At 37.3% G+C, this 25,583-nt stretch overlaps 1 protein-coding gene across 3 annotated transcripts in view; it reads left to right on the top strand.

Moving 5' to 3' along the window:
• Positions 1 to 25,583, top strand: part of TBC1D5 (TBC1 domain family member 5) — a 564,034-nt gene that overhangs the window by 477,569 nt on the left and 60,882 nt on the right. For 2 of the 3 annotated variants that reach the window (XM_025377827.1, XM_025377828.1), the window contains exons 17-18: positions 384 to 646; positions 5,074 to 5,139. In XM_025377827.1, coding sequence (XP_025233612.1) covers positions 384 to 646; positions 5,074 to 5,139 — 329 coding nt within the window. The remainder of the gene's footprint in view (positions 1 to 383; positions 647 to 5,073; positions 5,140 to 25,583) is intronic. The other variant, XM_025377829.1, reaches the window with a different exon arrangement.

Below are 25,583 nucleotides of genomic sequence, written 5' to 3'. Positions count from 1 at the left end.
TAGTCCAATCACAAGTTTTAAGCATATATTTATTTATGTGATTATTTGATTAATATATTCTTCTGTACTAGACTAGAAGCTCCAGGAAGGGAACAGTGTCTATTTTGGGCAATTATATTCTCATAACCCAGCAGTGTTGGCTCTATTTGTTGAATGAATGAATGAAAAGTAAATAAGATTGTTTTCCATAAGCTGTGTTTTTAAGAATCTCATTATTTTATTATTCTGTGGTAACTTTAAATTTTCACTTCTCACTTTATATAGCTGGTCTAGTAAATGACCTTTTTCAAAGCAGACAAGGTGTGCTTTTATACCAATTAATTATGTGAAATAGAATCATCCTCTAAGTGTAAATAATGCCTCTCCATTTCTTTTTTTAACAGGACCAATGCCAAAGGTGCTCCCCTGAATATAAATAAGGTGTCTAATAGCCTGATTAATTTTGGAAGAAAGTTGATTTCCCCAGCAATGGCTCCAGGCAGTGCAGGTGGCCCTGTACCTGGAGGCAACAGCAGTAGCTCCTCCTCCGTTGTGATTCCTACCAGGACCTCAGCAGAGGCCCCAAGGCATCACTTGCAACAGCAACAGCAACAGCAGCAGCAGAGGCTGATGAAATCAGAAAGCATGCCTGTACAATTGAACAAAGGTAGGAAAAATTACTAGTAAATCCAAAGAAAACATTCACTATGTAGCCTGGGATTTCTTCACCTGCCTGTGAAGAACCAACCTCCTAGAATAGAAATTAATGCAAAACTTGCTTTTTTAATATGTTATATTTGATTCTTTTAAAGTTAGAATGTTAGAGTTAGTCTTAAGAATATTTTATGAGGTAATTTTTTTTTTAACATTTATATCCTAGTATACTTGCAACTTTGTCCTGTAGGTGCCCATGTAGTATGATGGCATGAATTAACACAACACAGAAATTGAGACCAGTTGACTGTGTTCTCTGCTAACTTTGCATAGTAATGCTTCTCACTAGAAGAGAATCCAAAATGAGAAGTTCCAGTACCATGGGGCTTCACTAGTTACAGCATTCATTGGTGTGTTGCAGTTGTTTTAAGGAAGTGGGCCACTAGGCTTGTAGTCTCTCACCCAGCTGCTTCACTTCTAAGGAATACAAACTGGAATCTTAAGCAGTGGGGAGAGAGAAACTAAACAAAACTTCAAGCAGCCAAAATAAGTGTATGAGTCCATAAACTAAAAGTTAGAACCACAGAACATTAGAGCAGAGGAAACCTGGGAGATCATCCAATCCTTATCTCCCACTGGATGAGCGAGGGCACTGCTGTTGGTAGCACATTTTCTGCTGGGACTCAGGTAAGCTCATTTCTGTTTCAGGGCCTTTCCGGAGCTTCACCTCCCTCATGTTTTGTATTCATAAGAGAGCACTTCAGGTTCTTACTCTGATCCTTTGCACTCTTATTTTTCACCTATTTTTGAAGAGTCATAACGTATTAGGTCCCCCTTTTCATAAGAAATTGGAAACAGCTACATTTATTCTTAGTAGTAGGACTCTGCTAACTGTACTCTAGAAGCAAGAAGTTGTAACTTGATGGCAAAAAATACTTAAAAAGCAATCCTAAGACCTCACAAGCAGTCTAGGGCCACTTAGTGTCAGAGCAAACATCCTGACTCAAGTATCATTCATGTCTTAAAGGGATCCCTCTGTTATATCAGTGCTCAATAATTAGTGTTGACAATAACATGAGTAATATTGTCAGTAAGATTTTAAAACTATGTTCCATATACTCTGTTTAAGGAGATTACATTCAAAGTTAGTTTCTAATTTTACATAATGCCATTTAAATTGGTAAACTTATGTTAAATGGACTTTCTTCCCCAATGATATAAATGTTGAGTATTATTCAATGAGTGTGCAGACTCATGCACACACACATGCATGTCTGTATTCCTCTATTGGTTACATCATGTTATCCTTCTATTCAGTTTTTATTTGCCTATGTAAAATACTAGATTTTGTATAATTAGTATTTAAATTTTTATGAGAATTTTCAATTTACGATGCATAAGAATATCTCGGGTGTGGTGGTTCACGCAAGTAATCCCAGCACTTTGGGAGGCCGAAGTAGATCACAAGGTCAAGAGATAGAAACCATCCTGCCCAACATGGTGAAACTCCATGTCTACTAAAAATACAAAAATTAGCTGGGCATGGTGGCGCACACCTGTAGTCCCAGCTACTCAGGAGGCTGAGGCAGGAGAATCGTTTGAACCTGAGAGGCGGAGGTTGCAGTGAGCTGAGATCGCGCTGCTGCACTCCAGCCTGGCAACAGAGCCAGACTGCGTCTCAAAAAAAAACGAATATCTCATTGAAAATTACATTCTTTTCTTTTTAACGTAGAGCTGTCACACATGATTTTTTTTTAAAAAAGACACCAAATCATTAGCATGTTGTAAATGTATTTTAATGCCAGGAGATATGCCCATTTCCAGAATGGAAATGAATGTTATTTTACATATTTCTTAATTGTACTGTTTTATTGTTCTAAACAAATACGATTTCAATATTGCTTTGATAACAAGCCATAGTCAGTTGTAATTCTAACTGATGGCAGGCAAATGAGTCAGAGAATCTCTTAATGTTGTAGCTTAAATTTTCTAAGGAACTAAGCCAAATGACTAGAAATATAAAGTTGTGTCTCCAAGGAAATGTCAAGTATTAATATCACAGTAAGTGAGAAAGGAAGTGCATGGAGATGGAACAATTGATGAAAACCAAGTCCCCAGTTATAAGGAGACAACAGAGCACTTAAGCAAAGTATTTGGAACATGATTATCACTAGGGCATTTTAACTGATCCCTGTGCTGAAAGGAAGTAGCCTTGTTTGGCAGCCCTTCTATATTTGTACTTGTGGTTTGTTCTTCTCATGTCAGTCTACCAAAAACAAAAACTTGTTTACCTTCAGATTAACTACAAATGTTCCTGCTAATGCCTCTTCCTGCACAAAGGTTTGGATAAAACAAAAGGCAAAGAGAACAGTTTATAGAAGTAGAAGATAGTGTAGTTTGCTGCTCTTCTCTATTCATCCATTGATGAGCTCTAAGCAACACCCTGAAGCTCCCTGACCCTGTTGTTTCCTCACCCTGAAATAAGAGATCTGGGCTAATCCCTGGAGAGCCTCCCACCTCTAAAAATCTATGGTTGTTTTGGTAGAGCATGTATTGATTGACTCTACAATGAAGAATACTTCTCCAACATTGGTTCTTTATGCTGGTACTTCCCACATGTATCCTGCTGTGCTGTCACACTGACAAAGCTGCAAGCATATCACCTGGTCCCATAGATCAGTGAACACAATATTTAGCCTCTCAGGAGGCTTGTGTTGCGAAGTGATTTCTATCTCAGAACAGAGTCATCTACTTAATGCCTTTGAGGAAAGATAATGTAATAGTCTTTTTAGTGTACTCTGCTGGAAAATTTGAAAGTTATGTTGAAAAATGGTTGTTTATAAAGATGAAACTTTATGGTTTTCATAATCAGTTAACTTTCAATTACTTGTGCTTATATGCTTATATAGGGGGACAGTTGTGTTTGTAATCCAAACTCACATGTGTTGCTTGAAGTACGTTGTGTAGTTTGTCTATGTGTTGGGGTAGGATAGTGAAGGAGCAGCCCAGATGTTCCCTATAATTTTTTTGGTGATATTTAATGTTAAAATGAGTGGTCAGTCTCTAAATATACATTAATAAGTGATCTAGAAGCAGCAGAGTAAAACAGGTAGCAGGCACAGAATTGAAAATCTCCTTCAAATATACAGAAAGTAGGCACACCATTTATCAGTGAATTTAGAGTTCACATACTATGAAAATCTGGGGTCCATTTCCACTAAAAGCTATTTATCGCTTGTTTGTGGTATGTTCCTATTTATAGATTTTATTTCAATTATAGGAGACTAAATGTGTGTACTGTTAATTGATGATGATGGTATAATTACAACCTAGCAGTTTCCAGATTAGCTGGCCATACTGTAAGTCATAGTGGTCAGAACACTGAGGATATGTCATTTAACTCAAAAGTTGATTTTTTTTTACTACTGTATATATTATATAAAAGCTCAAGGGGAAACAAGTCCATTAATCATAAATGATCATACATAGAAAATATGATGCTTTTTTAAAATGCTTTTTTCTTTAGCTTGTCTGAAAATAGCATAGGCCTTCAGATGGTGATATATCCAGAGAATGATTCTGTTAACAGTGACTATGCTTAGTGTTGAACTTTGTCATCCAGGAAGGAAATCAAAGAACCAAAAAGTCTTCCTTCCAAATGTTAGTGCACCTCAGGTTCTTCATGAGATTTCCTGTTATGCTCCTTTTCCTTTCTTATGTTCTTAAAATGCACTTGTTTTTTGTTTTTTTTTTTTTCCTGTTTCCTTTGTCTATATTTTAAATTGCTTTTTGAATTTGAACATGTCATTATTTTAAGCACTTACTATAAGTCCAATTTGTAAATGAAATCTTGCCTATAATAAGTATATCAAGTTAAGGGTATGCAGTTCACAGATTTATTTTTACATGTTGACATTTATAAGTACATGTGGTAACTTAAGAAATCTTTTCATTACTTAATATGAAATTAGAACTTATTTAGGTCTTTATCTTGTCACTGAAGAAGTTGGTTTCAAGTTTAGTTAAAAATAAATTTTGTCTGATATAGGAGGAAATCAATTTCAAAAGAATGCCTATTTTTAAACAAATGACATATAACAATTTTGGATGAAAGAGAAAATATAAAATCACACTAATATTTGTAGCATCATGAAATATGCTCAGCAAAATCTTTTGACTGCTGAAGTTTCCTATACTCTAGTTGAAACTTGTTTGTGTTTTTTTTTTAAGAAAAACAAACACAAAACATTCCTAGGAAACATGCTTTCAAAAATTATTTTCTTTAAAAATACTTTATATTAATTTTTCTAAGCTTGTGCATTATTTTGGTTTGTACTGTATTTTTAGTAATTTGATTAAAGTATTAGAACATTCAGTAGAAAAGTGAAGTTGATTATTTCCTTTTTATGAAATCTAATTATTTTTTCTTATGAAATCCAGGCGATGTAGTTACAGGAAGCGATGCTCAGGTTTCTGTTCCTGTCCAGACTCTAACTGACCTCCAAGGTACAGTTACCATAACAACATAGTGTTTCTTTTTCTTTGCCTACAGTATTATCATTGCCTACTCCAAAACTCCATTTTTCTTTTTGCCTACCCTCCATTCATACTGTTTTTAATTCACTACCATTGTTCAGCCACTGAGTGGCACTATTGTTTAGAACAAAAGTTCCCTCTCATGTCATACCTTGATGATGCCGAATATGGCTGTGATGTGGGTTTTCTATTAGGTGTGCACAAGCCTCTTTGCAAAATAAGATTCACCCTATATTTTGTGGTTATTATAACATACTATACTTTGTGTGCCAGCTCACACTGAGGTGTTCTTTTTGTTATACTGGTGATCTGTGACAATATTTGACCAATTAGTTCTGAAATTAGAACACCTTATGTGCTATAATTAGCCAGAAATACTTATATTTTACCTGAAATAATTACAACCTGATTTTGAAATGCTTTTAAGTATTGCCTTTGAATTATGAATTCTATTAACACAAAGTACAGTTTAGCAAATCTTCATATATGCTAACTGGCAATGGTTTTTAAAAAAGAATGTTCAAATATCATATCCATTTGTTCAAAATATAGAAAAAAATGTAGTTTTTAAATATAAAAAGTGATCATCTACCTCCTATGCAACTTTAAAGCATATAAATATTTAAAGTGGCTGCATTAATCTTTTATTATGCAGTCTTTTAGATGAAATATGCCGTAGAGAGGATTTCCGTGTTAAATGGAAGCCTGGAGTAACTTTAAGAATCTTCTATTCAAATTCAGACTAAAATGATAGCAGTATTAATTAAAATCCGTATCATGTTTTTCTTAATTTAAAATATCCATATAGTCATGCTAGTAGTATTAAAATACTGTTTTAATAATGATATGTCCTCATATTATCCATTTTTGGAGGGGAGAACAGAAAAGAATGGGTTGTGATTAAGAGATTGATGTATTGGATTAACTTAAAAAACAAAAACCCACCATGTTGTGGCAATAGAGAAGTAAGCTTTCACTTCTATATATAATTCTGTGTCTCACAGGCGTAGTTTCTGGAGGTATTCTGGTAATTGAACCAGATGAACTTCAAGGGCTTTTCTAACTCAGGGATTCCATGAAGAGCTGTTCATTCTTGCTGTCTGTTGAATAATCTACATAATAAAGGAGTATGATAGCATGGACAAGAGGAAAGGCAGATAATGTCTACATGATTTCTCTTTAGCTTTGCACTTAGATGAATATAAATGTGATCGTCTGATATGGAGAGAATTTACAAGACTTAAATTTACTTTCTAAAATTAAATTCTGAGCCCCACAGGCAACTTTTTAACATGTGTTTTGTTGTCCCAATGTTAATTGCTACAGAGTAGATCTTTGGCTTCTCTGCAAGACATGGGATATGAAGCCCAACTTATACCTGTGGGAAGAAAAGCTGAGGGTTGGCTTGCTTATTTTTACTTCTGCTTCTATGCTATTGATAAATCCAGTTTTTTTCCTACAAACCAGAGCCACAGCACTAATGTAACTGTTTAACTAGAACTTCAAAGAGGGAGGTTATATTGTTTTGTTCATATACCTTGTGTTATATAAGTAGTTATCTCATTCATTTATTCAACAAGTATTTATGGAGTGCCTGCTGCTGTGTCAAACTCTGTTTTCATTGGTCCCTTGGCTTTCCCTACAGCTTTACCTGGTCATTTGGGCATTACCTTTGCTTTAGATGACCCAGTTAAGACTACATAGTCGGGAACCAGCTCTTTTACTAGATACCCTATTCAGAATCGCCTCTGCCTCCCATACCATAGCAGAGATTGTATCAGTCTGATAAGGAACGTTCCAGCAACTTTAATAGATGTGAATCACAAATAAATAGTTTTTAGTCTGTGGTAATGATTCTGACAATGATAGACAATGAGAGTACACCTACCTAATTTGGGGAAGTCACTTTTCGTCTTCCTCGATGTATTCCCTGAAAAGCACCAAGAAGCAAAGGGAAGTAGAAGTAAACCAAAATAGTGGTAGCAGCAAAAAAATATTCTATCTATGCTTAATATAATCAGTGCAAGGAATTAAACTGGTTAGACTTTCCCAAGTGTCTTTTTTCAAAGCAGTGAAGTAAATTTCAAGAAATAAAGTAAATATCAATACTTTTGATGATTCCTTGATTATAGGTAGTCTTTTTAATGAAATTTTATGTTTGTATCTTTGACTTTTAACACAGCAGTTACATGGGCTTTTTATTTTTAAGAAAAAGTCTGAATATAAAATGAGATTCTATAATTTAGATCAATAAGTAATTTTTAAAGAATTATTCAAAAATTTCATTTTATATCTTGCAGTGTAGGTTGCAATCACACACCGAAAAAAAAGCCACAGCAAACTTTGTTTATCAAAGACTTAACTCAGTGAGGTTCTTCAAAATTAGTTTTAGAAATTGCATACTTACCCCAGAAACCTTTGTCAAGAGATATTTACAAATTTATACACACACATACACGACACATGTTATTTTTAAAGAGAATCTCGAATTTGTAACAACAGAAGTACAGTCAGCCCTCTGTATCCATGGGTTTCACATCTCTGGATTCAGCCAACTACAGGTCAAAAATATTCAGAAAAAAAATGAGTCTCCACTGAACATGTCCAGACATTTTTCTTATAATTCCCTAGACAATATGGTATAACCACCATTTACATAGCATTTACATTGTATTAGGTATTATAAATAATTCAGAGATGACTTAAAGTATAAGGGAGGACATGCGTACATTATATGAAAATAGTACTGCCATTTTATATAAGAGACTATGGCATCCTTGGATTTTGGTATCCACAGCAGTCCTGAAACCAATCTCCCATGGATACTGAGGGATGACTAGATTTAGGTATTAACATGTAATGTACCTTTAGGAAAGAAATACAGATTTTTAAAATAATTTCCATAGGCATCTTTAAAAATATATTTGTATGTATACATTTGTGTTATGGATGTAAATATGCACATACATACACACAGATATCTATAACATCAAATTGTCTTAAATATAAAAAGGTTAAAAAAGAAAGTTCCTGTCCAGGTAACCACTGTTGATATTCTTAAGGTAAAACTAAAATATATGATATTAGATGATTCCAATTAATTAAAGGTACCACATGAAAAATGGGGTGGGGGGAATCCCCATTTTCTCCTCCCACCTTTCTGCCAGCCCATTTCCCCAAGGGTAACCATTGTTAAGTTTCTTATGATTTCTACCAGGAGAAAAAAATACATATTAAATTGAGGCATAATGTGGGAGTCACATTAATGTGGTAAGAGCTCACTTGTTTGGAGGTGACTTTCTCTCTGGCCCATCAAGAAGAAAGCACTGACAAAAATGTCCCAGTGTAAATGAAAAGCAGCAAGTTGGTAGAACAAGGAGAGGGGTATCAAGTCAACCGGGGTAGAACAGAGTAAGGACAAGAAAAAGAAACAGCTTCCACTCACAAGAGTGAGGGAAGAGACCAAAAAGCCAAAAAATGGTCCTTATAGATGGCACTATATTGATTGGCTGCTGTGGTTATTGTTGAGACGTGATAGACCTGAAGCATAACAAGTATTTCCATTATGTTCAGTATAATCACTTTAAGGCAGAGAAATAGATGTAAAATGAATTTTGGGAAGTGTCGGTTAGCTAGAAAATGCATTTTTGTGGAACATCTATTCCAGAAGACATTGAATAAATGAGTTGTTTTTGGACTGAAAACAAGATCAGAATTTGCCCTTTACTTTCAAAAGGCCTCATTCCATTTTGCTTTAATCTAATTTTAGGTCACATTTACATCATCCCACATGGCACAACCCTTATGAGAGGGGGAGGGTGGTACAGTTTTGTCTAGCATGGGCTCTGGAGTGAAGCCTGAGTTTGAATTCAGGCTCCATCGCTGCCTTGCTGGATGACCTGGGGAAGTTACTTAACCTCTTACTTGTAAAGAGAGAATAAGAGCAGCTGCTTCAAGGTTTGTTGCTGGACATCATCACAGCACCTGTTGCATAGTGAGGGCTCTAGGGTGCTACCTGCTCAGGTAGTGGTAATGATAGCACCATTATGTGCTTTCCTCAAATACCTCTCTGACTCTCAGAATCAAATAATTAAGGAGCTCATTCCACACATCTATCTTTTCTTAATTATTATTTCTGATATTCTAAAGACACATGTTTGCATGCAGGTACCCAATCCAACAGTGTTTGACTTTTGTGGTCAGGCTAGAGAATGTCTATTCCAGGGGCTTCAAGTACAACCTGTGTCTGTTCACTCTTGTGACAGCAAGATGCATGTCTTTAATTAGTAGACATTAGCCTTTTTGCTGTCTATCACTCAGGTCTGCAAGGAAACAAACTGTTACTATATAGGGACCAGATGCCTCATTGTCTTGGTCACTATATAAAGTCAAGGTTATCCCCTTTCTGTGGCCACAGAACAGGGGTTTTCAGGCTTTTCCCTTTCTGCTCATCTAGGCTATACCTTCCCAGCAAGGCCCCCCGTAGACGACCTAGCCTCCTGAACATTTTGCCTTTGGGTGTCCAGTGTCCACCTTCCTCAGCTGACCTCAGGTGTACTGGGGTTCTACCTGTCTGTTTAGTAACATACCCACCCCCTTTTCTTATTTTGCATCAAATTTAGTAAGAGAAAATCCATGAAAATATTATTCATGGGACATAGTAAGAGCTCAATAAGCATTATTTTTCCTTCCTCTTTCCTTCTCTCCCAGCCATTTTGCAGTCAGGAATCTCCACTGATGCCTATGAAGCTCATTCAGTCATTTTAGGCTCTCGACAAGTTACCTCCATTGACATACAGCACACAGGGCACACTACTTTTATTGAGTGTTTCAGAGAGAGAAAGAGAATGAATGGAGGAAATAAGATAGCTATACACAGCTATGTCTCATCCATAACTTTGTGCAACTAACAAAAAAAAAGATAACTTCTTCTGTGCAGATAGATGTAGCTCTCACCAGGGCACATGACTTAATAAGCAGACTGTGGCCTGGATTTCAGTTGCTCTGCCAGGCAGTCTTATGTGACACATATATGATGGCTCTGTACCTAGTGCCAGTTAGTTGAAATCTGTGGGAAATCATTGAGAAGTGCAGCCAGTGTCCTACCAGGAGAGGTTTCAACAGGAGAATAATCCTATCAAGAGAGAACCTGTGACTCCACAATCCAGAGTATTGCATATTAATCTATATGCTCTAGATTTGGAAACCATCTCTATGCCTTCCGCTAGACATGGTTTATATCTACGGAGAGCATATGCTAGAGACCACACTAAACCCTTTACATTATCATTTAGGACACACAGCCACTGGTAGATGAGAACTGTGGCCAGTGGAGGGTCAGTGACTTGTTCAAGGCCGTACAACTAGATAGCAACCGAGTTCAGACTCAATCCTAGCTGTGTTGACCCACCAGATATTGGCTTGGGGAATTCTACCCTGTAAACATCTCTCAAATCTACCACCACAGCCTCAGTTTAAGCCCATAATCTCTTGCCTGAACCAATGCAACAGATGGTTCACTCAACCAAGCCCTTATAATCCTCACTCAATTTTCTGGCCTAAAATCTGTAGTAACTGCCATCAACCACCAATGAAATAAAGGCCAGACCCCTTAACATGAGAATAAGGAGCTCTTGATCTGTCAGACCCTTGATCTGGCCTTATCTTCCCTCTATCCTCCACTCCCCAGGACTGGATGACCAAGAGGGAAACTAAGCTCATGTTTAGTGTACCAGCAACTTGGTTTTTTCTTAAAAAACAAACAAAACAACAACAACTTTAATTTTAGGTTCAGTGGTACATGTGCAGGCTTGTTACACAGGTAAACATGTGACACGGGGGTTTGCTATACAGATTATTTCATCACCCAGGTACTACGCCTAGTACCCTATAGTTATTTTTTTTAATCTTCTCCCTCCTCCCACCCTCCATATTCAAGTAAGCCCCAGTGCCTGTTGTTCTCTTTGTGTCCACGTGTTCTCATGATTAGCTCCCACTTATAAGTGAGAACATGTGGTATTTGGTTTTCTGTTCCTGTGTTAGTTTGCTAAAGATAATGGCCTCCAGCTCCATCTATGTTCCTACAAAGAATGTGATGATGTTTTTTATGGTTGTATAGAATTCCATGGTGTATAATGGGTTACCTTCAACTTTAGAAAAAAATTGATATTTGATCCTCCCCCAGAAAACCTTGAAATAATCATCACATTTTTTAGAAAGCACTCTGTTCTTTTTACTTTGATATTGATAGCATTTTCAGTTACATATTGATGGCAGGGAGCACCAAAGGTTTTAATCAGGCCGTGATTAAGCTAGATGTTCCTAGTACAATTCCTTTGAAAACACTGTGGTCTCCACTAGAAAGGACCCTCCCTGAGCCACCACTACCATTTCCTCTTTGAGTTTTAAGATCTAGTTCACACTCTTAATTGTCTGAGACAAGATTGGACACTCCCCCTTTTGTGCACACACAGTGCTGTTGTTTGTACTTCCGTGTTCGCTTTTGCTGCCTAGGGTTGTAGGTTAGTGTGTATACAAGTCTGTATTCCTTGTATGGCTATTTGGAAGTTTCTTAAGAGCTTCTGTTACATTCATCCTTCCCTCCCCAGTGCTAGACAGAGCTTTCTTTAGGCATTTCATGAGATCCCTCTGCATAGGGCTTGTTCCCTGATGTTTGATCATGAGTGAAGGACTACATACATGCATTAATACATGCACACCCTAGGTGGCTTAAGAATGAGCCTATATTTAATGTATTTAAGAACATCTTACAATGTAAAATAATGTTAAATAAATGTCATGGATCAGAAATCCTGAGAACCAAACTGTAAGACAGGTTCATAGTTAAGACATTTATTGGGCAGCATCCTCGAGATCAGTACGTGGGGAGTGAAAGAAGCAACATTGGCAGGGGGAGAGCTAAACTGCTTCGCAGTTGCTGCTGGAACCCTCTGGGGCTGGGGTAGTCCTCTAGAGTTGTCCACCTTGAGGCAAGGGGGCCGGCTTTTATTTGTCAACCAAACCAGTCACTGGATTGGAGTTAATTCCCAGGGAAGGGGCATGATCTTGGGCAAGGAAACTCTCTTCAGCTGCAGGCAGTTTCCAGAGAAGAACTCAGGAGAGCCATCAACAGCCAGCATTTCCAGCAGCTGGGGGACATAAGTGCCTTGGACCTGAAGAGGGAATTGGGCAGGGCCCCACAGCAGCATATTATAGAATGTGCCTCTAAGAATAGGCTTTAAATTTTAGTGCAACAAAAATGTTAAGTACTGTGCCTCTCTTTGTCAAAAACAAACAAACAAAAGTATGTAGAGAGCTTTGGAACCGCTGTGTAGCTTACGGGTTACAAGCTTGCTGAGAATACTGACCCCTCAGCTCAGGAGCTGTCCAGGGGAAGCCTGGATGAGCCCTCATCCATCTACCCCAGTGTGCCATACAAATGTGATCAGATTCTGTGCATACTAGATATGAAAAAGGCAGAGAAGTCTGATAGTGCATCCTTTTATCTTGAGGCAAGACTACTCCAGGTACCTGGGCTTTTCGTATGTATCTCCAGAGGAAATACAGTTGTCCCTCAGTATCTGTGGGGGATTGGTTCCAGGACCCCTGTGGATACCAAAATCCACATATACTCAAGTCTCTTTTATAAAATGGTCTAGTGTTTTCATATAACCTATGCACATTTTCTTCTATCCTTCATCTCTAGATTACTTATAATAGCGAATACAGTGTAAATGCTATGTTATACTGAGTTTGCTGCTGTTGTTGTTGAGACAGGGTCCCACTCTGTTGCCCGGACTGGAGTGCAGTGGTGCAGTCATGGCTCACTGCAGCCTCTACCTCCTGGGCTCAAGTGATTGTCCCTCTTCAGCTTCCTGAGTAGGTGGGACCACAGGTGTGTGCCATCACACCTGGCTGATTTTTCATTTTTATTGTAGAAATGAGTGGACTACAGGCATACACCACCACTCTGTCTCACAGTTTGGTTCTCACTGTGTTGCCCAGGTTGGTCTCAAACTCCTGGGCTCAGGCATTCCTCCTGCCTCGGCCTCCCAGAGTGCTGGAATTACAGATGGGAGGCACTTCACCCAGCCTGTTATACTGTATTTTTATTTGTACTATTTGTGTTCTGTGGTTTGGTTGGTTGGTTTTTTGTTTTTGTTTTTGTTTTGAGACTGAGTCTCGCTCTGTCACCCAGACTGGAGTGCAGTGTTGCCCTCCTGGCTCACTGCAACCTCCACCTCCCAGATTCAAGTGATTCTCGTGCCTCAGCCTGCTAATTTTTTTTTTTTTTTTTTTTTTTTTTTTTGAGGTGGAGTTTCACTCTGTTGCTCAGGCTGGAGTGCAGTGACGCGATCTTGGCTGACTGCAAGCTCCTCCTCCCGGGTTCACGCCATTCTCCCTCCTCAGCCTCCCGAGAAGCTAGGACTACAGGTGCCCGTCACCACGCCCGGCTAATTTTTTGTATTTTTGGTAGATATGGGGTTTCACCATGTTAGCCAGGATGGTCTCAATCTCCTAACCTCGTTATCCACCCGCCTCGGCCTCCCAAACTGCTGGGATTACAGGCGTGAGCCACTGCAACCAACCTGTATTTTTAATAGAGATGGGGTTTCACCATGTTGGCCAGGCTGGTCTCTAACTCCTGACCTCAAATGATCTGCCTGCCTCGGCCTCCCAAAGTGCTGGGATTACAGGTGTGAGCCACCACATCTGGCCTGTTATTTTTTATGTTTTATTTTATTTTTTGATATTTTTGATCCGTTGGTTAAATCTCCAGGTGTAGAACCTGCAGGCATGGACAGTAGACTGTGCTCTCCATCATCCCTTTAGGAACATTTTCTGGTGACTCCATTTTCTTAAGGGTCTGATGCTTATGTTCCCAGAGGGCACAAAAATATGTTAGTAACCTAATTTTTATAATTGAGGAGAAACATATGTTTTTAATGTGAGATGTAGACCAGATTCCTTATTAATACTAGCACCAATTTGAAATTTTATAGTTCGCAGATAAGTCTTGATAAGAGCTGATCTTATTATTACCACTGTAAAGGAAGTTTACTAAGCAGGATAATAGCTGCAAAAGAAACCTCTGGGTGTTGTTGCCCCTCAAGGGAACAAGTGCTTTCAAATTCTTTCCGGATGTTTAATTATTGTCATACCATTAAGAATTGATAAGCTAACTTATTAAAGCAGGTATTCTAAAGATTTCTCCCAGACACATCATTGCCTTATTTTGTTATAATAGTCACAAAATGTAATAACCTTCATGTCACAAAAAACATGACTGTTCATTAGTTTATACCCTTGCTGTCTACTATGGTATCCCCTAGCCACATGTAGCCACTGAGCTCTTGAAATGTATGCTGTGAGTATAAAATATGCACTGCATTTTCAAGACTTAGTATGAAAAAATAAATGTAAAATTTGTCAATAATTTTTTATTTTGTCTTCATGTCAGGCTGATAATAGATTATTAAAATTAATTTTATCTAAGTGTGAATACTAACATAAAAATTACGTGTGTGGCTCACATTATATTTCTGTTGAGCAGCACTGGTGTATATAATTATTTTCAGATATTCCAGATTGGACATCAGCAAACATTTATTGTAGCCCCACAATGTGCAGGTACTGTGCTAGCTTTTTTCCCAGCAGGTGAAACTGATAATGACCACACTTCGTGCCCGTAGTGAAATTTGTCCATCATAATATAAGCAGGAATGCTAGTGATTGAATACAAGAAGCTTGACCATCAGATATTTTCTGTTCCTAGGAAAAGCCATTCATAAAATATATGTATCCTAGAAATTGGGTAGAAAGGCTTATTTCCAAAATTGTTTGTCATTTTGAAATAATAATTCATTGGAGTCATTCTTCAGGATTCAGAAATTTAAATTTAATTATATATATTGGCATAGTCTTTCTTTTGTTTTTTGTTTTTGTTTTGTTTTGTTTTGTTTTGTTTTTTTTGAGACAGAGTCTTGCTCTGTTGTTACCCAGGCTGGAATGCAGTGGTGCGATCTCAGCTCACTGCAACCTCTGCCTCCAGGGTTTTCCTGTTTCTTCCCAAGTAGCTGGGACTGCAGGGTTCAAGCGATTCTCCTGATTCTGCTCAGTAGCTGGGTCTACAGGCACGCACCACCACGCCCAGCTAATTTATATATTTTTTGTAGAGACAGGGTTTCGCCAGGTTAGCCAAGCTGGTCTTGAACTCCTGACCTCAGGTGATCCACCCACCTTGGCCTCTCAGAGTGTTGGGATTACAGGCGTGAGCCACCACCACACCCAGCCAGCATAGGCTTTTAAGTTTGGACAAATCTGGGTTTAACTTATGATGTTTCTAGTGGTATTCATAACTGTGTTCTTGAGCAAGTGAATTAAAGCATCCAAGCCTCAATTTTCTCATACATAACTATCTCACAATGCCATTAGGATTAAATGAAATAATATATGTAAAGGTCCAGATATACACATGGACAAACATTTTGCAAATTCACATTGCTGAAGTGTATTCTAATTTTCTGATTTTTTGGGGGGGGGAATAGGCAAACTAGGGAAATATGTATGTAGAGAAGGTTGGAAAAAAATTAATAGTGCCCAGCTACAATGTATATAAAATCTAGAATCAAAGAAAAGGTTTTTGGGTCTTAATATAATTTCAACATGAAAACAATTGATTTATACAAATCAGGAAAGCTTTTGAAGATTTTTATTTTATTATATTGTAATTTCTTTTGAATGGAAAAACTTTTCAACAGATTTTGATAGAATTTTACATGCAAATTTCATATAATTAGATTTGTTATATAATGCCTTCCCCCCTTCAGAAAATGTTCAAGGCAACTAAATGTTGTAAGATTTAATAGATATAACTGCTTACAACGATTTTTTCATTTTGGAAGAAAATGAAAAAAAGTTATAGTGGTCACCAAAATGCTAACTTTTTCTAGGAGTATAAAAAAATTTAATGCTTCTACCTGAAATTTTAGATTAATTCAGAAATTGAACTGTAATGTCAAATATTGAGAGTCTGGAGATCATAAGTAGAGTATAATATCACAGGAGTAATAAAGAAAATTTCCCCGAGCTGAAGAAAGAAATTGGCCTAGAGATGGAAAAAAAAAAAATCCCATAAGCTATGGGATTGAAAGTAAAATGCCACACCCTAGGAACCCCATAAAAGATTTACAAAGCTTCAAGGAAACTCTAAAAGTTTCCAGAGAGAACAAACAAAAAGTTTGTTTATAAGATAATCATCAGATAGACATCAGATTTCTCACTGGTAAAACCAAAGGCCGGAAGACATTTGAGTTTGTTTTCAAAGTTCTGAGGAAAAGTTGTTTTGAACTGGAATCTTATTCTCAGCCAAGCTAACATTCAAATGGGAAGAAAAAAATAGACATTTGGGGACATGTAAGAATTTAGGTCTATCAACAGACCTGCTACCCCCTCCTCCCAAATACTTATTTATTTTGTGCACACACATATCCCATCACTTGTAAAGGTAAAATAATTCTTTTAAAGAACTCTTGAACTAAAAAGGAAATGTTTGAAAAGTACAAATGTAGAAGTTCATGATAATGATAGTGCCAAATACCAAAACCCTGAAAGACAGAGATAAAAGGCCACTCAGAAGAAATGCAGTTATTAGAAAACAAGAAAGACTGTAAAATATCTAAACATACAGCTCAGGAAGATAGAAAGTGAACATCAAAATACAACTAAAGTAAGTAAAGGTATGAATAAGGATAAAAGAAAAGATGAACAGCACATAATAAAACAGATTACATGAGTGAACCAAAAGGTAGTTCTTTAAAAACAGTGAAGTAATCCAGTATTCACTAAGTCCGATCAAGAATAAATGAGAGAAAAACACTAACACATTCAAAATAAGAATTGTGAAATAACTGAAGATGCAGAAGAAGGATAAGTTGTTGTAAGAGACTACTATATACAACTTTGTAAGTTGAAAATGTAGACGAAGTTTTCTCTTGCTGAGGTAAAAATTACCACAAACTTTGTGATGTAAACAATACAAATTTATTTAACATTTCTCTAGGTCAGAAGTCTGAAACAGATTCTCTAGGCTAAAATCAAGGTTTCGGGAGGCTCTGGGGAAGAATCTGTTTCCTTGTTGATTTGCTATGTTGACAGAATTCAGTTCCTTTTAACTATAGGACCAAGGTCCTCATTCCCGTACTGTCTGTTAGCTGAGACCCATTCCCAGCTTCTGGAAGATGACATATTCCCCAGTTTATGGCCCTATTTCTCCATCCTTAAGGCCAGCAACACCAGGCCAAGCCCCTCTCATGTTTGAACTCTCTCCTCTTTCTTGAGTTTGTTCTCTCTAGCTCATTCTTCTGCCTTCCTCTTCTACTTTAAGAACTCACAGGATTAGATTGTCCCACCATGATAACCCAAGATACTGTCTCCATCTCAACATCCTTAACCTTAATCACACCTGCAAAGTCTCTTCTGCCATGTAAGGTAACAAATTCATAGACTCTGGGAATTAAGGGCTTAGGCATTATTCTACCTCCCATATGGCTTTTTAAAGGGAGATATGAATTATCCCAAGAAGAAGTAGAAATTCTTAATAAGGGAACAACAAAAAAAATCCCAAAAGTCATTACAGCAATTCCTTTAAAAAGTCACTAGCCCTAGAGGGTTATAAGTCAATAAATAATCGAAACTTTGAAGAGATGAATAAATTCAGTTATATAAGCTTATAAAAAGAAGGATTTTTTTTTTCATTTTGTCAAAAAGCATTGTGAATCAAAAATGCCATGGCTTATTGATTTGTGTTTTGTTCTATGGCCTTTTAAAAGTAATTTGAAATTCAAAACTAAGCCATCCTTTTGTTTTAGCTGTTATTTTCCACCACCTCAAAGGCAATAAAAGCCACTGGCTTAAGGAGTTCCAAGGAGCAAGGAGAAAATTTGTGAAAGGAAAAATTCCTGAAAGAAAAGATAAATTTATGAAAAGGACAAAGGAAAAACCTAGATTCATAATACCTAAATTATATTCCATTATATTATCTTAGGGTAAGAAATGCTTCCTAAGCAGGACCCTAAAAATAAAAGACATAAAAGAAAAAGACATACACAGAAAGGATTAATTTCCAGAATTTAGAAAAAACTTTCCTGAATCAGCTTTGAAAAGTAAAATGAGCAGAGAGTTCACAAAGGACCTTAAAATGTGCTGTAGATATGTTAAAAGATACTCAGCCTCTCTAGTTATCAGGAAACTTTAAGCTAACATAGTGAAGTCCTCCTCTATCTTATTAACCACATAAATAGATGAGTAGATAAAGATATAATGTCATGTTATATTTACATATAAACACATGTGCATACACACACACATATATAAAATAGCACATCATATTCAGTCTCCACAAAGGTGATAGGCCTTCAGAAATTGCAAGAGACTTATAAATTGTTAAAACCTTAGGGCAATTTGGAATTATTTATCTAAATTTAAAATGTGCATATAGTTATACATAGCAGTTCCACTTACATAATTCTACCTTGTAGAAATAGCCAACTGTTTGTGCCTAAAGATGTACCTTTCTAAAATGTTAATTGGTGTTTTGTTTGGAATAGCTAAACATTAGAAGAAACCTAAATGACTACTCAAGAGTGCTACAGAATTTTTTTCTTCACAGCTCTTAAAAAGAGGACATATGACATAGACAAATTTCCTAGATCAAGGTAGGTTCAGAAAGCAAGTCAGGAGAGAGAAGCACCTTTGGAGTAGCATGGCAGGGACCCCTGAAAATCTATTCCTCCATAAAATCATAAGAACAGTGACAAAAATGATCAAAACCAACTTTTTCAGAACTCTGAAAGTTAACCAAAGGATGACAACAATCAAGGAAAACTGGCTGAATCTTAGTACGAACAGCGAGTTTTATGGTGTATTAGCTTGCCCTATTCCCATCACCCTCTTTCCAGCTCTACAGTAGCTTTGAAAACTAGTAAGTAACCTTACAACCACACGAGGATGCAGAATGTGTCTGGAGTACCCTAAAACTTCTATCCCCAGTGAATTGTCACCATTTGACATGTTCAGCAGCTCCCCAGAGCTCACTCATAGGGCCTTATGCTAACAAACCCTATCATTAAGTGTATGTTAAATTGTCAGTAGGAATTATTAAACATCATAGCTGCCTAAGGCAGCATTACCAGTTGGAGAAAACAAGATGCTAGCCAAAAATTTAACAGGAAAATCAGAGGCTAGCCAAAAACTGAAAAGGAAGATCTGGGGAACGAGATGTCCATAAGGGGCTTTGAAAAGCTCCAACATATTCCTGGGATTCTAGAAGACCACACAGGTGTGCAGTATTGTGCACATGCCCACAGAAGACTTGAGGGGGGCATAATCTCCCAACTCTTAGTGAACTTAAGGCTCTAAAACGCAGGAATGAAGGCTAAGAGTTGTAAACTGACTGCTGTCACAACACATACAAAGAGCCCCTTGCAAAGGCTAACAGACTTACTGGTTCAAGGCATTTAATGAAAGGAAATCTGTGTCTCTTTATGGACCACTAAGCTAACCAGGCAGAAACTTCCATGACCACACACAACAAAGAATATAGACTTCACAGAATTAATTTAATAAAGTTACTAAAACAGCAACAAATGGCAAGAAAAACAAGTTCAGATGGTGAAATGGGATCTGATTCCCAGAGTTGCCACATATTATTAAAATGTCCAGTTTTCAATAAATTTATAAGGCATGAGAAAGAAAAAAAAACACAGGAAAGTATGGCCCACACAAAGGGGAAAAAGCAGGCAATACAGACTCTGTCAGAGGAAGCCTGGACATTAGACTTACTGGATAAAAACTTTAAGTCAGCTTCTGTAAATATGTCAAAGAACTGCAAGAAACCCTTTCTAAAGAACTGAAGGAATGAATGGGAAGAGTGTCTCATCAAATAGAGAATATCAGTAAAAAGATAGGGACTTTATAAAAAGAGAATTAAATAGATATTCTGAGGTTGAAAAATACAGCAACTGAAATTTTAAAAGTTATTACAGGGGCTCAACAGCAGATTTGAGCTGACAAAGAATCAGAACTTGGAATATATGTCAACTGAAATTATCCAGTCAGAGGAACAGAAAGACAAAGAATAAAGAAAAACAAAGCCTCAAGGACCTGCAGAACACCATGAAGCATAATAACGTACAGATAGTGAGAGCCTCAGAAGGAGAGAAGAAAAAGAGAGGGGAAGATGGAATATTTGAAGAAATGCTGGCTGAAATATTTCACAATTTTTATGAAAATCATTAGTACATACCTCAAAGAAGTCCAGTTAACTCCAAGCAGGATAAACTCAAAGAGATCTACACCTAGACACATCATATACTGTCAAAAGCTGACAACAAAGAGAGTCTTGAAAGCAGCAATAGAAAAACAATAGAAAGCAGCAAAAAAAAAAAAAAAAAAATAGAAAAGCAGCAATAGAAAGCAGCAATAGAAAAATAATACATAAGAGTTCCTCAGTAAGATTGAAAGTTGACTTCTCATCAAAAACCAGAGAGTCCAGAAGGCAGTAGGATGACATATTCAAAATAATGAAAAGCCGGTCAGTCTAGAGTTCTATTATATATCCAATAAAACTATTCTTCAAAAAGGAAAGAGAAATTCAGACAATTACAGATAAATAGAAACTGAGAGTATTCAATGCTAGTAAACCTTCCCTGTAAGACATGATAAAGAAAGTCCTTCAGGCTGAAATGAAAGGACACGAGACATCAGTTCAAATCCACACAAAGACAAAGAGTTCTGATAAAGGTAGCTGTGTAGGTAAATATAAAAGATAATATAAATTTATTTTTCATAAATCTTGTATTGTTAATATGGCAGTACTACCAGATTGATGTACATATTCGCTGTAATACCTATCAAAATTCCAGATGTCTTTTTTGGAGAAAATGATAAACTGATTCTAAAATTCATATGGAAATGCAAAGCACCCCCAAAACAATCTTGAAAGAGAACAAAGCTGGAGAACTCACATGTCTTGATTTCAAAACTTATTATATAGTTATTTTCATCAAAACAATGTGATACTGACATAAAGATCATCATATGTAAATGGAATAGAGTTGAGAGTATGGTAAGTTGATATTCAACACGGGTGCCAAGATTATTTGTGTGGAAAGAGTAGTCTTTTTTACAAATAGTTCTGGGAAAACTAGATATCCAGATGCAAAAGAATGAACTTGAGCTACTTCTTCACACTGTATACAAAAATTAACTCAAAAGAAGTCATAGAATTAAATTCTGGAGTTATAACTATAACACCCTTAGAAGAAAACTTGAGTAAATCTTCATGACCTCAGGTTAGGCAGTAGTTTCTTAGATATGACACCATGAGCACAAGCAACAAAAGAAAAAATAGGTAGATGAGACTTCATCCAATTAAGTAGTTTTGGGCTTCCAAGGACACCATTAATAAGTGAAAAGACAAACACAGAAGAATTTTTTGCAAATCATATGTTTGATAAGGAACTTGCACCCAGAACATAAGAAGAACACTTACAACTCAAAAATAAAAAGGAAAATACCCCAACTTTTTAAATGGGCAAAAGATTTGAATAAACATTTTTCTGAAGAAGATGAGTGTCTAATAAGTACCTGAAAGGATGCTAAGCATCATGAGCCATTGGAAAATTGCAAATCAAAATCACAATGAGATACCATCTCACACCCACTAGGCTGGCTGAAATAAAAAGATAGCTGAGAGTAAGTGTTGACAAGCATGTGGAGAAATTGGAACGCTTATACAATACTGATGGAAATGTAAAATGGTGTAGTCACTTTTGAAAACTGGCAGTTTCTCAAAATATTAAATGCAGAGTTGCCATATTGACCCACCAGTTCCACTTCTAGATATCTACCTGAGACAAAGGGAAACAATATGTCCACATAAAAACTTAAACAGGAATGTTCATAGCAGCATTATTCATAATAGCCAAAAATGGGTATAAGCTAAATGTTCATCAACTGATGAGTATATAAACCAAATGTGGTACCCATACAGTGGAATAGTATTTGGCAATGAAAGGAATGAAGTGCTAATAAATGCTATAAAATAGATGGACTTTTAAGCACTGTCCCAAGAGAAAGAAGCCAGTCACAGAAGACCACATATAATATCATTCCATGTACATGACATGTCTAGAAAAGGCAAATTCATAGAGCTAGAAGTAGATTGTGATTGCAAGGACTATGAGAAGAGGGGGCATATTGGGAATAACTGCTAATGGCCACAAATTTTCTTTTATCAGTGATTAAGTTGTTCTCAAGTAGATAGTTTTGATGGTCATGCATCTCTGTAAATGTACTTTAAAAAATACTGAATGAGGCCGGGCGCGGTGGCTCAAGCCTGTAATCCCAGCACTTTGGGAGGCCGAGACGGGCGGATCACAAGGTCAGGAGATCGAGACCATCCTGGCTAACATGGTGAAACCCTGTCTCTACTAAAAATACAAAAAACTAGCCGGGCGAGGTGGCGGGCGCCTGTAGTCCCAGCTACTCGGGAGGCTGAGGCAGGAGAATGGCGTGAACCCGGGAGGCAGAGCTTGCAGTGAGCTGAGATCCGGCCAGTGCACTCCAGCCTGGGCGACAGAGCGAGACTCCGTCTCAAAAAAAAAAAAAAAAAAAAAAAAAATACTGAATGATATTATTTTAAAAGGTGAATGTTATGGCATAAGAATTATATCTCAAAGTGTTGTTTTCAATATTTATAATAAAAGTGTATTTGCATATAAGTGGGATAATTTTTAAAATAGAAAAAGAATAGGTGGTTCCTGAGATCTTGTTTGGTTCTAATATTCTAGGACCCCGTGTTATTGAGCTTATTACTATGAAAAGGTATCCCTGGGAAGTTAAGGCCTAGAGTCCTGGTGGTGGGTGGGGAACATGGAGGCAGAGAAGGGAAGAGATAAAGGCCTAGTTGGAATTTTCATAGTCTAGGCCCTTATAAGCATAGGATACTTCTAGGCCTTGGGGCCTGTTCTCTACTCTTTCCTAACTTCAGGAGTCCTTCAAGTCTCAGCTCCAATATCATGCATTACAAGTTGGATTCTTCAGGAAGCATACCCTGAGATCGAATTAGAAGTACAGAAAGTTTATTGGGGGAATAACACATGTGAAAGGAAAAGAGGAGGAATCAGAGTTGGGCAGAGGGATGGGGACAGACCATGATGCAAATCTAACAAGTCTCTGCCAGTTCAAAGGGGAACTCTGCAGCCAAGATTTCCTATTAGAGGAGTCCTGTATTGACTGGAAATGGGTAGACCCTTTATTCCCAGTCACTAGCTGGGAACCACCCTGAGAAGAACATGATCTTAGTTTAAAACCTGAGGCAGATCCTGAACAATCTAATAGCTAGAGGCTATCAGCTAACCATCTTCCTTGAAGTCACAAATACTTCCTTAAAGAGAGATACATCAGCCCTCCAAATCTGCCACATTTCCTTCTGAAATGTGGCTTGACTCTCTCCTTCTATCCAAGGGAGAGGTAATAGCTCTCTCCTAAAATACAACATTCTTGTTAGCATTCTTCGTTTATCATTTACCTCCTTGTCCCTAGGTTCTGCACTCTGGGAGGACAGAAACTTAATCTGAATACTTCATGTTTAATGCAGAGGAAGCTTCAGTGTAATAAAATTGTCTTGAGATCAGGGACAATCAGGGACTCTCAGGGACTGGGAGTAGGTAATTACTATTCTAACTATATTGTAACAACCTTTGACCCAAGATTGGAGAAGGTTAGTCTATAAAGTAACTATTAGTATCTACTTGATTTTCTTCCTACCTCTGGCTGCTGCTTGTCAATCAGCTTTGCTGCTTTCTCATGATATCTCTGACTTTTAAATTGTGACAGTTTCCAAGGGGCCAATCTGTGGGCCTAAATCCCTTTTCTGTCTATCCCTTCTCCATTGATAACCTCATGGTTTAAATACAGTCTTTACAGTACTGACTTCCAAATTTGTACCTCTAGCTCACATCTCTTCCCTGAAATCCAGACTCATTCCCCACTGCTTATGTGACATCTCTATTTGGATATCTGACTCGGCACCATAGACTCAGCAGGTCTAAAACTAAACAGCTGATCTTATTCCTAAAACATGCTTCTCTTCACTCTTCCCCACCTCAGTAAATAGCCACTCCATCATTCTTCTTGCTTAGGCCAAAAATTGGAAGTTAAGCTGGACTCTTCTCTTTCTCTCATACTCCTAGTGGGTTCATCAGTAAATCCAGTCACTTTTGTCCAAAATATGACCACTTCTCACCACCAAGCTATGATCATTCTGAGTATTTACACTTTTGCATTAGCAAAAATTGGTTCCTCTGCTTTTGCCTTTGTTCCCCCCGACTCACCCCCCCTTTGCCTGTCTCTGATTCTGTTCTCAACACAACAGCCAGAGCAATCCTTTTAAAATGTAAGTCAAATCATGTCACTCCTCTCTTCAAACCCTCTAGTGACATCCCGTAGCTTCCCTTCTCAGAGTAAAAGTAATCAAAATCATCTACAAATCCCGACCTGTTCTAATCCCCCTGCTTGCTCTCAAACCTCATCTCTTACCCTTCTCCTCCTCGCTCTTAGCTCTAACCATACTGGTCACTTTGTGATCTCCTTGAACACACAAAGATCCTGCATTAGGGCCTTAGGACTTGCTGTTTTTGCATATCTTCTGCAAAGCGGGTACTTGACCTTCTTCAGGTTTTTGCTAAAATGTTAATGTTCCTGAATTCTCATTGACACCTTCCTTTACCAGAGGGAAGAAGAGAGATGCTTTTTTGAAAAACTTTGGCCAAAGATTTGGATTTTTTTTAATCTTGCTAGTGTAAAGTGCAGTATAATAGATTCTGGTTTCTGTAATTAAGGGATGATTCCATTAGTGAAGAAAAACCTAGTTATTTAACCATTATTTAATGAAACTTTGATTTTTTTTTTTTTTTTTTTTTTAAATATAAGTAGAGAGTTTATTTGGGCCAAGCTTGAAGATTGCAACTCAGGAGTACAGATTCAAGTTGCCCTGAATATACCCTCTGATTAGCAGCAGTTACAAGTGGATTTTTTAAATTATTATTATACTTTAAGTTCTAGGGTACATGTGTACAATGTGCAGGTTTGTTACATATGTATACATGTGCCATGTTGGTGTGCTGCACCCATTAACTCGTCATTTATATTAGGTATATCTCCTAATGCTATCCCTCCCACCTCCCCACTCCCCACAATAGGCCCGGGTGTGTGATGTTCCCCTTCCTGTGTCCAAGTGATCTCATTGTTCAGTTCCCACCTATGAGTGAGAACATGCGGTGTTTGGTTTTCCGTTCTTGTGATAATTTGCTGAGAATGATGGTTTCCAGCTGCATCCATGTCCCTACAAA

Source organism: Theropithecus gelada, chromosome 2 (assembly GCF_003255815.1).
Source record: "Theropithecus gelada isolate Dixy chromosome 2, Tgel_1.0, whole genome shotgun sequence".
NCBI classification, from domain to species: Eukaryota; Metazoa; Chordata; class Mammalia; order Primates; family Cercopithecidae; genus Theropithecus; species Theropithecus gelada.
Note: the sequence above shows the minus strand (reverse complement) of the source record. Positions and strands in the feature narration are given on the sequence as shown.